The sequence below is a fragment of the Callorhinchus milii genome, unplaced genomic scaffold (assembly GCF_018977255.1).
Source record: "Callorhinchus milii isolate IMCB2004 unplaced genomic scaffold, IMCB_Cmil_1.0 Scaffold3, whole genome shotgun sequence".
Taxonomy (NCBI): Eukaryota; Metazoa; Chordata; class Chondrichthyes; order Chimaeriformes; family Callorhinchidae; genus Callorhinchus; species Callorhinchus milii.
In genome coordinates, this window is record NW_024704744.1 from 42,303,345 (window position 1) to 42,318,994 (window position 15,650).

General features: G+C 42.1%; 2 protein-coding genes across 2 annotated transcripts in view; one reads left to right on the forward strand and one right to left on the reverse strand.

Annotated features, from left to right (window-relative positions):
* Window positions 1-6,840, reverse strand: part of ibtk (inhibitor of Bruton agammaglobulinemia tyrosine kinase) — a 76,606-nt gene extending 69,766 nt beyond the window's left edge. Inside the window, exon 1 of the mRNA XM_007905054.2 lies at window positions 6,545-6,840. The gene's annotated coding sequence lies outside the window, so the exon portion shown is untranslated. The remainder of the gene's footprint in view (window positions 1-6,544) is intronic.
* Window positions 6,841-7,695: 855 nt separating this feature from the next.
* On the forward strand, window positions 7,696-12,326 carry tpbgb (trophoblast glycoprotein b). The gene has a single exon (XM_007905057.2). The coding sequence runs from the start codon at window positions 7,759-7,761 to the stop codon at window positions 8,926-8,928; it is 1,170 nt and encodes a 389-aa protein (XP_007903248.1). The 5' UTR covers window positions 7,696-7,758; the 3' UTR covers window positions 8,929-12,326.
* The last annotated feature ends 3,324 nt before the right edge of the window (window positions 12,327-15,650 follow it).

The following is a 15,650-nucleotide window of genomic DNA, read 5'->3' on the forward strand; positions in this document are numbered from 1 at the left end:
TTTGAATTTTTCAATAGAAATTTGGAAAATGTAACAAAAAAAAGCTCTTCGTATTGTAGTGCTAAGTAGCCATTCCAGCTAGTTACTTACAATGGGAACTGATTTGCAACATAAAGATTTGTAAATATTAAAATGATTTGTAAATACTGTAGTACATCTGTAAGAGCCCAGGTGTGTTTGAGGCCATACCTCTGGTACTCGTCTTGGATTCCAATCTCAGTTCAAATATATTCAAAAAAAATTATAATAGCAATATTGTGCCAATAATATCAAGATATTTTAAAATACTTCACAGTAATTAACTGTAAACTATACTGTAATTTACTGTAAATTTACCATATTGTAAATTCAATACTTTGCCGCCCATATACTCACCCATACTAAACTGTGCATCCCATCATCCTAGTCCTTGCCAAGCTCCATTGGGCTTAAATCAAGGGTTCTTTAATGTCAACAACTTGCATTTATGTAGCGCCCTTCATGTGGGGTAGCATCCCACAGCGCTTCAACATGTCCACCTGAACAGGGAGACAGTACCTCGCTCTAACATCTCATCCAAAGGATGGTACTTCTGACAATGCAGCACCCACCCAAAACTGAGCTGGAGGGTCAGCCTAGACAATGAGCTCAAAGTATCTGACATGGAGCTTGAACGCACAATTTTCTGGTTCAAAGGAAAGAGTGTAACATCTTTATGTCATTTGAAAACAGAAAATTGTAATGTTCATTTTAATATCTTTGGTGTCTTCACTTCTGGTATCTCTGAACATTGATCATCTAAGAACCTAAGCACACATCCCTATCCACCCCCACCATCTGTGGCCAATCGTTCACATCTACACCTCCACCCTCCCTCTATTCCTCCGTCTTTCCCCATCTCTATTTGTCTTTAAATCCCCCCAAAGACCTTTTAACTGCCTCCCTTGCTCAACATTTGACAAAGTCCCTGTGAAGCACTCTGAGATGTTAACCTGTGTAAAGGGATCTTTATAAATGAAAGTTGTTCAACCAGCTCAACCTGGCAAAGCCAGGCAGATCTAGAGTAATCTACAGTAATCCAAGGCAAACTTAAAGATGTAGACACGTCTGAGTCCTGTAAGCCACATCCTGAAGGAGTTTAGCCAATTCTGAAAGTATTAGGCACAGGTTGGCAAGAGCCAAGCCTCGGGGACCCTAGAGTGTATGTTGGGGTACTGCTGGAGTCTATCCACCTAAACCCAGACAGCTTGCCATTGATATTGCTGTATGTCAAGCTTTCCTGCTGCTTGACCACGCTACCCGTTTGGGCTTTAGCTTGCAGGGTTAACAGAAGCTGAGTGGGATGACTCCCTGTCCACAGTGAGTGGTTTGCCCTTTCGGGTCCTGCTGATGAGCCATCATTAGTGCCCTAAAGTACTGAGGATCCACCTGGCTCGTCAGGAACCAGGCTACCAAGCCCACCACGGAGGGATGGCTCGATTCCAAAATTCTGTTGCCAAACATGTCACCTTAGAGCCAGTTCAACTCCAAGGAGACCCCGCTTAAGGAGTAAATAATAATAGAAATAATAATCCTTGCATTTGATATAGCACATTCATCACATCATTGAAATGTCTCAAAGTGCTTCACAGGATTTTCTAAGATGTATAGTGACTGAGTATTACAGGTGAACAGAACAGTCCGACCTGTTATTTCAACCTATCGTATTTAGAAAATGTTCACATTCTGTTTGGAATGTAAAATTCTGTCTTATTCCGCATTGCTCCACATTAAATTCAATACCTGTATTTGTAGCTTCCCCGAGGATTTTGTTATACCCTATCAATTCTTTATAACCATACTAAATTTAGGATAGGGTGGAGCAAGTCTCAGGTGTATTTGTTTGTAGGGGTCAGCTGAGCAAAGGAGAAAAATTCTGAAAGGCAAAAACATGAAGCAAAAGCCTTGTTTTGAAACACAATCAGTTTGCCACCTGCCCCAAGAACAGTTTGAAATATCTTCATCGTAACTTCCTTTATACACTTCAGAACATCAGGAAGGAGAATGCAGCTGGTCATCTAAAAACATCTGAAGCAAAATAATCTACTTGTCATCTTTATCCAGTTTTAACAACTTTAAATGTAAATCCTTCAAGTGAGCATGCCTGCGTATTAGGAAAGATACAAGTAGAACTTCCGTGGCAGCTGCACATGAGACAAGAATCAGAAACTGGAATTTTTCTGAAATTTGAAAATACTATTAATAAAAACATAACTTCACCATTACAGTCTTTAATCATTTGTTTTATTTTTCATAATATTAACAGTAGTTATAATATAGTTATAGCTGCGTTTGCAAATGTTATAGTTATAGTATAAAATTAATTTTATTTTATTGTATGGTCCAATGCAGTTTTTGGGGTCTAATTTGCGATATTTCTTAATAAGGAATCTGAGTTGTGTAAATGTGCAAATGGGGATTTCACCTGGAATCTGAAGTACATCATATAGAGTGGGAATTTCCCTCTAACACCATCTACTTCTGCAGCAGAATTCAAACAGGTCATTGGGAATTCTAATGAAATTCCTTTTTACAGAATCCCTTTAAGAAATACCACAAATTAAGCTCTTGTGCACAATGCCCTTCCCTTAACAAGTGTAAATGCCTCCGTAATAGTTCATATTGTGTACCTAGAGGCTTTGTGTCTGAGTCTTGATAGGTCTGCAGGAGTGAATACGACAAAGCTTTTCCAAACAATAATTCACCCATGTGTCCGCAGTTACTATGCTCCTAACATCTGGAACTCCCTTCCTCTACTTCTCCATCTCACTCTCTCATTATCTATCTTTAAATCCCATCTAAAAACCTATCTATTTGGCCACACTTATGTTCCCCTTCCCTCTTTTCCCTCTTACAGGAGTCTACTACAACTCAATCTATTTTCAGAGTGGAGATCTGAAGATTGACATGATGCACATGATGTACCCAGTCAAATCCCTTATTAAGGAATCCTGATAGACATCAATGTGTACTAGTATGTCAGAATAGTTTGTCCCCAATATGTCAGAATTTAAGAACGTCTTAGCTTTCTATTGTTAAAAAATGCAATGAGGTGTGTGTTGCGAACAAAAAAAACATAATCTTGGACTTGCCCCCTGCAATATGCTACTCCTGAATCAATCATGCTAGTAAAGTCTAAAATTCTTTTCAGCTGAAAATAAATTAAAGGAATTCATAAAGGGAGATTGTCATACTTCACTGAAGATTTGATCTTCATTCAAATATCTGAATGTATGGCTCATTTAAGAAAATGACTGAAATCCTGCATGTCTTGAACCAAGGAGGTATGTCTATTTGGATAGATTTAAGCTTGTACAGTATAAAGGAATGAAAGAAAAACCTGGAGAGTTAATACGCACAAAGAGAAGCTTAAAAAGAAACACTAATAGAGCAAATTATGAAGGATTCAAATTATGAAATTAAGGAGAAAAGCACGGAAAATTTATTTTCACTTCTCAGTGAGTTATTAATTAGAGATCAAGATTTAAGGTGATTTCCAAAAGATCAAAGGGAAAGGTTAGGAGACATTTTTACACAGTGTTAGAATGTGGTTAGAGCACTCCCCTCGCAAGCTAGAGACTTGCATTTGATTCCCGGCAGGGCGAAACGTTGGACAAGTTTCTTTACTCCACATGCCTCTGTTCAACTAGCGGTAATAGGAACCCGGTTGTTAGTCGATTGGCAGATCACTTTTCCGATCACTAATCCCTTCAAAAATAATAATAATTTGGTCACTAAATCCACGACTCTTTGTGGGACACTGCTGTGCACAATTGGCTGCTGGGTTCGCCCACAAAATATACAATACAAAATTACATTTGTACAGTGCCTTTCACATCAGCAGGACATCCCAAGGTGCTGGACAGTTAGGAATTGGACCCGAGCTGGAGGTCGGGATCAGGGAGGGTGGAGGGCAGGGAGGGTAGGAGGATGGCCGAAGGCGCAGTAGAAGATGGGGGTTTTGAGACATACCTTGAAGGAGGCAAGGAAGGGAGCGAGGGAATGTGGGATGGAACCCAAAGGATGGGTGCAGAAAGGCTGAAGGTCTGACGGCCATTGGTGGGGTGGGCCAGTGGGGGACGTGGAGCAAGCCACGGCTTGTGAGCGGCGAGAGCAGACAAGGGGGTCAACAGGTGCAGAGGTAGGGAGGAGCAAGGCCGTGGAGGGGCTTGAAGGTGAAGACAAAGATTTTGAACTCTATCTTCTGGGGATGAGCAGCCAGTGGAGCCGGGTGAGGGTGAAGTGATGGGGCGCAGTTAAAGATTTTTTTTTAGAGGCATTTAAAGTCAAATAGAGATGGGATTTAAAGACAAACAGAGATGATGAAGGATAGAGAAATAGAGGGAGGGAGTTTCAAAGAATGGATCCTGGTGCGGGAGAGGACACGAGCTGCAGAGTTCTGGATGATCTGTAGCTTGTGGAGGGAAGAATTGGGAAAGCCGATAAGCAGGGAGTTGGCGTAGTCGAGCCTAGATGTGATGAATGCGTGGATGACGACCCAGTCAATTCACTTTACAGTATATTTTGTGAAGAACTTTATATAGTCGTGATAAAGCGCTATATCAAATGCAAGGATTATGTAGAATGCCCTAACTGAAAGGGTGTTTGAGGCGGAACCTGTATAAAATAACATTGTTATAACTCGATCATCTGGGCCCGATAACTCTGCCGCCACATTATAAACATGAAAAAATGGCCAACTTCCTTTATAAAGTACTGTTAGGAACATTCGTTGCACAGCACATGGAAAGTAACATCAGCGGCATTCCTGCTCATGAACACTTATGCACGAAACATGGAGAAAGTGACAACAACAGCCCATTAGTCAGCTATTATTTAGCCTGGGAAACCAGCTAGTTCATGCTGGAAGCTGTGTGTATTGCATGTCCAGTATAGCAGAAGTATACAGATTTAATGTAAGCTTTGCTCAATTGGTATATTCTAATGGGGCTGCCCTGTATGAGGTTTTAAGAAGAAATTAGATAAATAGCTAACAAGAAGAACTATAAAAGGGTATCAGGAAAATACAATAAAATTTACATTTATATGGCACATTTTGTGTCAGGAGGACGTCTCAAAGTGCTCGACAAAGTGCTCGGCACCTGAGCTGGAGGTGGCAGCCAAGGAGGGTGATGAGGGGAAAGGAAAGATAGGAGAGTGGGACTAAATGGATTGCACTTTCAGGGAGCCAGTGCAAGCACCAATGGTCTGAATGGCGACTTTCTGTGCTGTAAATGTTTTTGGTATTATAAATGAATCTATTGTTTAAAGTTTTTATTATTTCATGGAATATACAATAACAGTTACTACACTTGACGTGAACTTGCATTTTTATTTTCCTGTGAACCACTTTGAGATGTTTAAAAATGAAGAATGCTATAAAGATACAAGTTATTTCTTATTGTAATTGGATGCTTGTTGATTTCACATTTCCTAGTATTCAATTTAATAAGAAAATAGTAATGATGCGAAATGAACCAGCCAAAAATTCTTTTAAAAAGATTGGTATTTAATTGTTTTATAAAGGTTTAATATTAATTTTCCAACTGTTGTAAGATAAGGCAAAGGTATCCTTTCTGGTGGCACATTATAAAACGTATATTCCTTCAGTATCTTTTTTTTGACTACATTGTCACATAAAACGCAAAGTCATCCTAGGGACAATAAAATAGTTATGGGAAAATAAATTCACAGAGTAAGTGGTGAATTTATGAGAATGATTTTATTGTGGAGTTCGGAGAAAGAATACAGTATAAATATTTGCAGTATATGAACGTTTCTGGATTAGTGCTACCTTGTAAATTCATCCCCAAATCATCCAGATGTTTCTGACAACCTTTTTTATGTACAAATACAAACCCTAATACAATTGTCAATAATCACTGCAAATAATATAATGGGATTGTATAGTCCACTCAGATCATAACTATTTGGAGATTTATGCTGCAAGGATGTACTAAGCAACAAAGCATGTATTACATGCAACAACTCTGCTCCTGAGCTACTCTCTTCTCTCTCTCACTCTCAAAATTATTAAACTGTTTACACCGAACAAGTCGTTGCATCAGTGTGTGTGAACGAGACACTTGTCGACTCTTATGACAATATTCCTCGCCAAACTCGTCAGACGTCCTCAATTGCAGTTTGATGAGTAGATTTTTTTTCCAAAAAAAAGTCATATTTTTATTGGCTTTTGTGGGGAGGTTTTTTTTTCCAAAAAAAACAGTTTTTTGTGTTTTTTTTTGTGCGATTGTAAATATCTTAGGTTTGAATCATTTAAAGAGGGGCAGTGGCTGCCAGATGTTTTGAACCCACAGCTTGGAGCTGGAGTGTGGGTGATGGGTGGTGGTGTGTGTGGGGGGGGGGGGGGACACACACACACAAGTGTTTTTACCTCTAAATGGAGTAAAAAGGGTGTTTCACTGCGTTGCAAAAGAGCTGCTCTGGGCTCTCACAGCCACTAACAGCCTGGGAGCCAGACAGACAGACAGCCAGACACAGACACTGTAGGTGCAACACCCCTTACCCTAGTCTAGTGGTCCTGCCCATCACCACACACACAGTCCTGGGCTTTCTCCTCCCTGTGTCACACAAGTCAGTGGTTTTCAGCTCCTGCAGCAGTTGGGGGAGTGGGAGCGATGTGAGTGGGAAAAGTTCCATACAGCTGCTGCTGCTGTCTGCTGTCTGCAGATCGCTTCCAATAAATACACCTTCCAGCTCTGTCTGTCGTCGGCTGCTGGTGCTCAGCCCCTAATTTGCTTCGGGTAAATAAATGTGCTGAGTGAGGGGTCTGCGGTCAACCACCCGAGACGAGAGAGAGAGAGAGAGAAAAAAAAAGCCAGGGGTGGGGTGGGGGGGAGGGCAATGTAACCTGAGATCCCACCAAGTCCATCTCATCCTCATCCTCACCACCAACATCACCCGGAAGAGCTGCGCGGAACAAGTGAGTGAGAGTGAAACTTACATCAGAGGAGAGAGAGAGAGAGAGAGAAAGAAAGAAAGAGGAGGAGGTGTGTGTGTGTGTGTGTGTGTGTGTGTGTGTGTGAGGAGGGAGGGGGCGAATGTGGGGGGGGAGAGAGTTTATTCATTTCCTCTGGGATCGCTGGAGTGTGAAGAGCAGATCCACAAAGTAAAAAAAAAGGAGGGAGGGAGGGAGTGTGTGAAAGAGAGAGAGAGAGAGAGAGGGAGGGAGAAAGCTGGACGTTTGAGCAGACAAGGCTTTGCGATCAAAAGAGGATTACAACCGGAGAGAGAGGGAGGGAGGGAGGGAGAGAGAGAGAGGGAGGGAGGGAGAGAAGGAGAGAGGGAGGGAGAGAGGGAGAGAAGGAGAGAGGGAGAGAGGGGGAAGGAGGGAGGGAGAGATAGAGAAGTAAGAGAGAGAGAGAGAGGAAAGCTTTCGGGATTGGTTGCTTTTGGCTAATCTGAGTGGGTGGGGGTGGTGGGGGGGGGAGCGGGAGGTGTTCTGCTTTGATTTTCTGCTCTGGGCTCAAGGCTTTGGTTGAACCTGGAGTCACGGGAGGTCTCCAACCGGGACCACCGCGACTCGCCCCAGATCCGCGCGCGTTATCCCGACATCGTCCTTTGTCTCACAGTTTCCCCACCTCTCCCCCGGCAGCTCCCGGCGGGAGGGAGGGAGAGGAGGGAGAGAGAGAGGGAGGGAGGGAGGAGAGAGGGAGAGAGGGAGGGAGGGAGGAGGGGATCTGGGAGTCGGCCGGTTGTGCAACCTGATCGCGAGTTAGGATGTCTCGGTGCAGACCGGTGCAAACTTTTTGCGGCTCCGGCTTGGCCAAGGCTGCCCCCGAGCTGCGGGGGTCGGTGAGGGCGCTGCTGGTGCTGCAGGTGTTGGGGTGGGTGGGCGTCAGGTCCACGCTCGTTTGCCCCAAGTTTTGCGAGTGCTCGGATCCCGCCAGGACCGTCAAGTGTGTGAACAGGGAGCTGAGCCGGATCCCCGCGGACATCCCGACCAACGTCAGAACCCTCTTCATCACCGGCAACAACATCTCCAGACTGCCCTCGGGGGCTTTCCGGCGCCTGGACCAACTCGCCACTTTGAACCTGAGCGGCAACAAAATGGGGGCCATCGAGCCGCTGGCGTTCGCCTCTTTGCCCAACTTGAAACAACTGGATCTCAGCAATAACCACATCTGCAGCTTCTCCCCCGCAGCCTTCAGCGCGGACCCCGGCCAACTGCGGGACCTCAACCTGAGCAGAGCGCTCTACAACGCCTCCAGCGTGGAGGAGGTGTCCGACCTGCTCCAGAACGGCTCCCTGACCAACCTGGTCACGCTGGACCTGTCCCGAAACGACCTGGTCTACCTGCCCGGCAGCATCTTCGCCCGTCTGCCCAATCTCAAGTCCCTGGACCTGAGCAACAACTCTCTGGTGGAGCTGAGACCCCGCGCCTTCAGACACCTGGACCTGGACAGACTGAACCTCAGCCACAACGCCCTCAAGACGCTGAGCAACTCCACGCTGGTGGAGCTCGGCTCTCAGCCGCGGCTCCGCGTTCACCTCAAAGAAAACCCGTTCGCCTGCGATTGCGGCATCGAGGGGTTCCTGCGGTGGTTGGCGAGTGCGGACAGAGTGGAGGAGAAGGACGCGCTGCTCTGCGCTTCCCCGGACAGCATGAAGGACAGACCTCTGGTGCAGATCAAAGCCTCGCAGTTGGACTGCTCCTACGCGGGCGACATGGAGAGCGTTTTGCAAACTTCCTACGTTTTCCTGGGGATAGTGTTAGCCCTGATCGGGCTCATCTTCGTGTTTGTGCTGTACCTGAACCGAAAGGGCATCAAGAAGTGGCTTTTTAACTTCAGGGATGCGTGTCGAGACCACATGGAAGGCTATCATTACCGATACGAGATCAACACTGATCCCAGATTGACAAATCTAAGCTCTAATTCCGACGTGTAAATCAAACGCGACGCTGGGGGGGGGGAAAGTTGACTTGTTTGAGACTCCAGTTGGAATTTTTTTTTATTAATAATTATTTGTAACAGCTATGCATGATGAAGTCCAACAGGATCACTGCTGCTCGCCTGCTGCTCGCCTGCTGCTCCCTCTCTCTCCCTCTCCCTCTCTCTCTCTCTCCATGGAAACCCGAAATTGACAAGGGTTTGATTCCCGGTGGGAAGTGCCCCCCCCCCCCCCCCCACCCCCCCATGTGATGCAATGTGTGTGATGTTTTCTCTCATTCTCTTTTCATGACATGCTGTGTGATTGTGCCAAACGAAAAGAGGGCTCCAGAAACCACTGGAGCTCTCCAAGCCTCACAATAGTCAGTCGGATTATTAAGCACGTAGTGAGGAGTTAGACTGCCCGGTGTTATAGTGGGTAAGACTATAGCAGGACAGCTGTGCTACCCTTGATATCATTTACAGAGAGCAAAAGGGGGGGGGGGACGCTATAAGCAATAAAAACACAATACTGTAGAACCAGTTTTGAACATGGCTCCAGCAACTTATCATCACAGGGACACAACACAGGCGCTGTGGTGTACAATAAATAGCACAATACAATCTGTCCTCTTCACTGATGTAAGACTTTTAATCGGACCTGAATCACAGAATGAATGAAAGAGGTGCATCTTCCTTCCCCTGAATTGTACTGCAGCGCAAGCCTAACAGGACTCTCAGTCAACATAGCACAGTAAAGCACACTCTTGTACCCAAACCTTAATGTGACTGTTTTCCATAGTATGTTACAGAGTGAGAGAGGCACCAATCTGACAGCTACGATTAAAGTCAGCAACTTGTTTTCTCTCTCCGTGAATTATGTTGAATAATATGGATTTTATCTACTTTGCTATCTTAAAATGATGATTTTAAAAGTTGGATTGAAAACTGGTCGTCCATCTATTCACTGATGTGAAACTCGAGTTTGAAACATCTGGATCCAGAAAGACTGTTTCCTGCTGCCACTTTTTTTTTACTTTAGAGATGGTTAAGACTGCATGAACATTGATGTTGCTGCTGCCTGCAGGCTTTTCTAGGATTGTCACAGTAGAGAGAACTGTGAAATTCAGCGTGACAGCTAACCACTGCACAGGCCAAGCGATGAAAAGCAGCAGCAAATTAATGCTGAGTATAGCGGTTTGTGGATTTTTTTAAAAAAAACTGTCAATAATAATTGCAAGTCCATTGTTTTGTAATGTTTTCGGGTATTCGTAATCTGCACGGTCTTTCGATCGATTTAGACTTCCGATTAAGATAAACAGCAAGACGGTTGCTGTATGAAAGCAACGGTCCTCAAGTAGACAGACCGGCAAAACCAGCTTTTGGGAATTTGCTTTCAAATTGAGACAAAGCACACAGAAACACAGGGAGGAAATGAATCATGAAAAATAGCACTGTAAACGCCAGGTAATTGCATGGACAAGCCTGCACTATCTACAAAATAGTAACAAAGCATCCAATTAACTCCTGAATTATAGTAAAATGTTATTAGATTTTGAATGTCTAGCACCAATAGCGCATGGCTGTAATTTGGCCTTTTAGGGGCTGCGATGGGGTTGTAATACTAGAAAATAGCTGTCCGAGAATGAATTAAGCTAATATTTGTTGAGCTTTACAGCATGAATGAAGCTTCACAGCAACATTGGACTTCAAAGTCCAAATACCTGGCTACCTTTCATGTACAGTGATTTTAATCTGAACAAAATAAGTCGTTGCTCCTGCAGTTTACCAATGTGAAATATATGTCATGCACGTAACCCATTCTTAGTTCAGATCATCTTATTTCTGTGCATGAACTGTGAAACATTTTTAATTCTTCATTTGTCTTCAATTGGGCATTTAGAAAACATTTAACCCAGACTTACTATTATGGCTTAATAAAACAAGTCAAACAGTGACCAGTTGGTGTTTTGAGCCTCATGCAAATTTGTAATTATGTATCAGTGTAGTTCTTTTATTTTGTTTATCAATTTGGCAAATCAATTGGTGACAAGCTTGCACGCATTGACATGGAGACGCATACCATTTGCTTGACTTGGCAAAATGTAATGCTTCCCAGCATTACCGCAGACAAACAGTCCTCAGTCTTAAACAGCAGGGAGTTTTAAATATTGTGACTGTAATAACACTCCAGTCTAGAATTTGTACAGCCTGATGCTTCAAAGAAGTTCGTGGTAGCCAGATACGAAAACCTAGACTTGCAGTTGTAACCTTAGAGGTGGAAGGCATCAGTCCAGTTCTAACCAGTGAAATATGTATACATCTCTTAACAGAATCTTAGCTAATGATGCAGCAATCAGATATTTGTAAAAAAATAAACTCAAAATCTGTTTGTCTCATTTACACCTCAATTTGTAGGGGATTAGGATGCAGTATACTGTTATTAGCAGCCGTTTCTTGTTCCTGTTGTTTGTGAACACCAATATTTGGCAAAATAACAAAAAGAGAACTTGCAAAAACATTCCCAACCAGTGGCATTTCATTTAAATTCCTGAAGCACTGTGGCCAACATAGACCAATGTAGTTCTGCATAACACATTTTGTAAATTATGTCTTTAAAAATACACAAAAAAATTAACCTGCAAACCTGCAATGTTAATGATGAATTAAAAATAGCTAAAGGACTGGGTATGATTTATCTGTTTTAAATTTTAAAACATGGAGAGGTAGTCTGTGTCTTGTACATCACAGAAATATGCTCCTGCTCTCCACTTGTGATTGTACAGAGCTTACCAACACAAGCCCAACACGAGTTCTGGTTATTGTGTATTTTAGTTTTTTTTCAGTTTCAATGTTGATGGTAATTTTATGTTTCCAAAATTCCTCTTAACATGTATTGGCCTTTTCCTCGTTTACGTCAAAGAATGGTGCACAGGTACAACATTTTATTGACAAGCCAATAAAAAATAGTAGGAAGAAATAAAGCCAGACAGAAATCTAGGTTAATGCTAGTTGGAATACGTTTTGTTCAGCCCTAAATATAGGTTTGTGCCTGTCAAGGGGAATGCAAGAAATGTGCTGAATGCAGCCTTTTTGCCATGTCACATCCTTGACTAGTTCCATCGGTCTTGTGCCTACCGGAGTCATACAGCAAGACTATTAGGGGGAAAGGAAAGGAGGGGAATGGGGGCAATACACCTCAAGGCTTAATAATGTAGCTCAAGTTTTCTATCCTCAAAGAATAACCATGTCAGTTACAGAGCCCTTGCAGAAGAAACTGTTTAGGAGTGAAAGTCACATTGTTACATTGCCCTGAAAGTTTAAATATATTTAAGTTGGATGTCCGCTGCTTAACAATGGCTCTGTTAACTTTTATTTTAAAAAATAAAGACTATTGTGGCTACTTTTTGATCTCCATTGGATGTTGCTTTGATTATTTGCATGTTTGCTTTTAATGCTTATGTGTAGTGGTCATAAGGAATGAACTTAGTGATGGATACCTTCATATTTTGTGGAGGTTAATGGCAGTTTTCCCACTGAAGTCACAGCATAGTATTAATTTCCCATTCAAAAGAACATCACTGCAATGAATGATGGCAAGGTCCCATTTTGACATGTTTTCAAAAAAAGATTAGGTGCAGCGAGGCTTATATCTGGAGCAGGTGGAAGAATGTTGGTATTTTCACTGGGGAGTAAGAGAAGGTTATCTTCATCAACATCCCTGAAATAATTATGATGGATGAATGAACCACGGAAATAAAGCGCAGCTCCTCTTTTTACTGGGCAAGTATATTTTTAACATTTACCATTTTGCACCCTTTCAGCTTACATTTTATAAAATGGTTGCTGTTTTTAAAAACAAACAATGGCAATGAATTGTACCTGCTGGGCCTAACTTTTAATAATAAAACACAGAAAAAATATTTGATTGATTGTGCAAAAACAAAGTAAATGTAACTGCAAATCTGTCCACACTGGGAACTTCTTTCATATTGCTGCAGTTGTTGAATCAAACATGAGAGTGGTATACCTGAAATTGCAGATACAAAGTTACTTTGTCATATCCCTGGACAATTTGCTCAGCCAGGCTGTTTGGTGATGTAGTTTCTTGCACATGTCCTGTAGACCGCGATTCATGTGGTCATTGATAGAGATTCTTAGTCAGTGGTGGAATGTATTATTGCATGTAAGACTACAAGAGAGAAGTTGGGATGAAGAAGGTCCTTTGGTCCACTTGATATCATCCTTCCACAATACCCATCCTACCATCTTCCCATCACCACATCAAACTATTTTTTCAATGAGTCCAGTGTTCTGACCTCAACCACCTTTCCTGATAAATTGTTATAGTTGTTAAGTACACTCTGGGTAAAGAAATACTCTGTCTGTCCTGAAATTGTTTTTTGCAACCCTAAGCTTGTGTCCTCTTGTTCTGTTCTCTCGGTGCATCCAAAAGTATTGTTATAAACTTACTTTTTTAATCCTATTTAAATTCTTATTTACCTCTTTGGGTCCCCTTTGAGACTTCTCCTTTCACAACTGAAGAACCTTGTTTGCCTACCTGTGGCTCATAACTCATTCCTCTGACACTGGGGATCATCCTTATTGCTTTCTCCTGCGCTGCATCTAGAGCCTAGACAGCTTTCTTATGTTGTGGTGACCAGAACTGTATGTAATACATTAGGTCTGGCCTGACCAGAGCTTGAGTACAACTAGAGATCTGAATTCAACTGTTTTGGCAAAATAGCCCAGCATCCTGTATGCCTTGTTTACTGCTGCCTCATATATTTGTATAGTTAGCAACAGTTGATGGCCTTTGAGTCAGAAGGCCATCAAATGCCATGCCAGGACCCAAGCAACCTGTTTTCCAGCTAAAATATTTGCATTTATAACTGAAAATGTTGTTAAAAGAGCTGAAAGAGTAAGAGGGTATATCAGTTGGTGACCAAATTACACACTGTCTTTCCCTCTATCAAACGTTCATCAGTCTGGCTCAGTTGGTAGCATTCTTCCTCTGACTCCTGGTTCAAGTCCCACGATGGGACTTGGAACACATATAATCTAAGATGACACTCCAATGCAGTGCTGGGAGAGTGTTGCATTGCCAGAAGTACCGTCCTTTGGATGAGACATTAAACCAAGGCTCCGTTTACTCGTACAGGTGGACATATTAATGGCAATATTTGAAAAGAGAAGGTAGTGTCCTGGCTAACAATCCCCAAATAAAATTGGTCATTCACTTCATAGCTGTTTGCAGGACATTGCTGCACGCAAATTGGCTGTTGCATTTGCCCACACAATGAAGTCACACCACTTTACAATATATCCTGTGAAGTGCTTCGGGATGTCCTCTTATGTGAAAGGCACTATACCAAATAATAATGTTAATAATAATAATCTTTGTATTTGATATAGCGCCTTAACATGTCTTCCCAAAGCGCTTCACAGAATATACTATAAAGTGAATTGACTGTATATTTTATTGGCGAAAAGCGGCAGCCAATTGCATGTATTATTATAATATCATCATTCTCATCATCATATTGGTATCATTATCATTGGTTATAGAAAAACTGACCTGTGTGATTTAGTTCATGTGCATGATTTCAGATAATACGCTTACAAATACACAATAACGTATTTATTTTTGTAGAAACTTTGTGAAGCACATTAAGGTGTTCTCGATGTTACTGGTACTATACCAAATGCAAAGGTGATTATTATTTATCTTTAAAGTCCTTTAAAGATAAATTTATCTTGTGGAGTCCTGTAGCTCAGTGGTTAGAGCACTCGCTTTGCAAGTGAGAGACCTGAGTTCAATTCCAGGCAGAGGGCGAAACCTTGGGCAAGTTTCCTTACTCCACACAGAGCCTAATAATAATCCCTCCAAAACAAAAAACAATAATAAAAATTGGTCATTTTCAATCTACGACTGTTTGTGGGACATTGCTGTGCGCAATTGGCTGCCGCGTTCGCCCACAAATATACAGTCAATTCACTTTACAGTGTGTTCTGTGAAGCGCTTTGGGACGTCCTCCCGACGTGAAAAGCGCTATATCAAATGCAAGGATTATTATTATTATTATTTATCATTATAATGCTCTCAGCAGGTTTTTCAGAAAAAAATGCTTGGGATTTTGAGGCTACAAAGTCATTTTCAATCAGTGCAGTAAAAGATGGCATACAGCTTCACAGGGATTAATTACCTGAGAGTGCCACACTTTTAAAGAGGAAATTTCCTGTATAAGCACATGTAAAACACAATACCAGAAAAAATTGACATGCAGTCAGTATAGCCATCTTTCAATAATAGGATGTATTAATACAGCAATAGGATGTATTCATAAGAGATAGGAATTCCAGTTCTTCTTGCAAACACCGCAATGAAAAAGAGCCAATGCTTGCAAAATATCGGATATACAGTAATGAAGAACTGATACAGCTCGTCTTAATGCTGAATAGATGTATCTGTTGAAGAAGTCAGTAATATGTCAGCAAGAAGGAAAGCTTCTGCTTTGCAGGAAGGATTTATATGGGACAGCGTTGGACATAGATATATTGATCCAAGTTTCATTTCTTGTACCCGCAAATAATCCCTCCTCTTATGAAAGGTTATTGGCAAAAGTTCTATACGAGTCCATGGCTAGATTGATTGAAGGAGAACAACGTTGAAACACTGCCTGAAATCAGAGAAATAAGGGAAAGGTTACCTTTCTGTTGCAAACATTTCTATCTTTGACA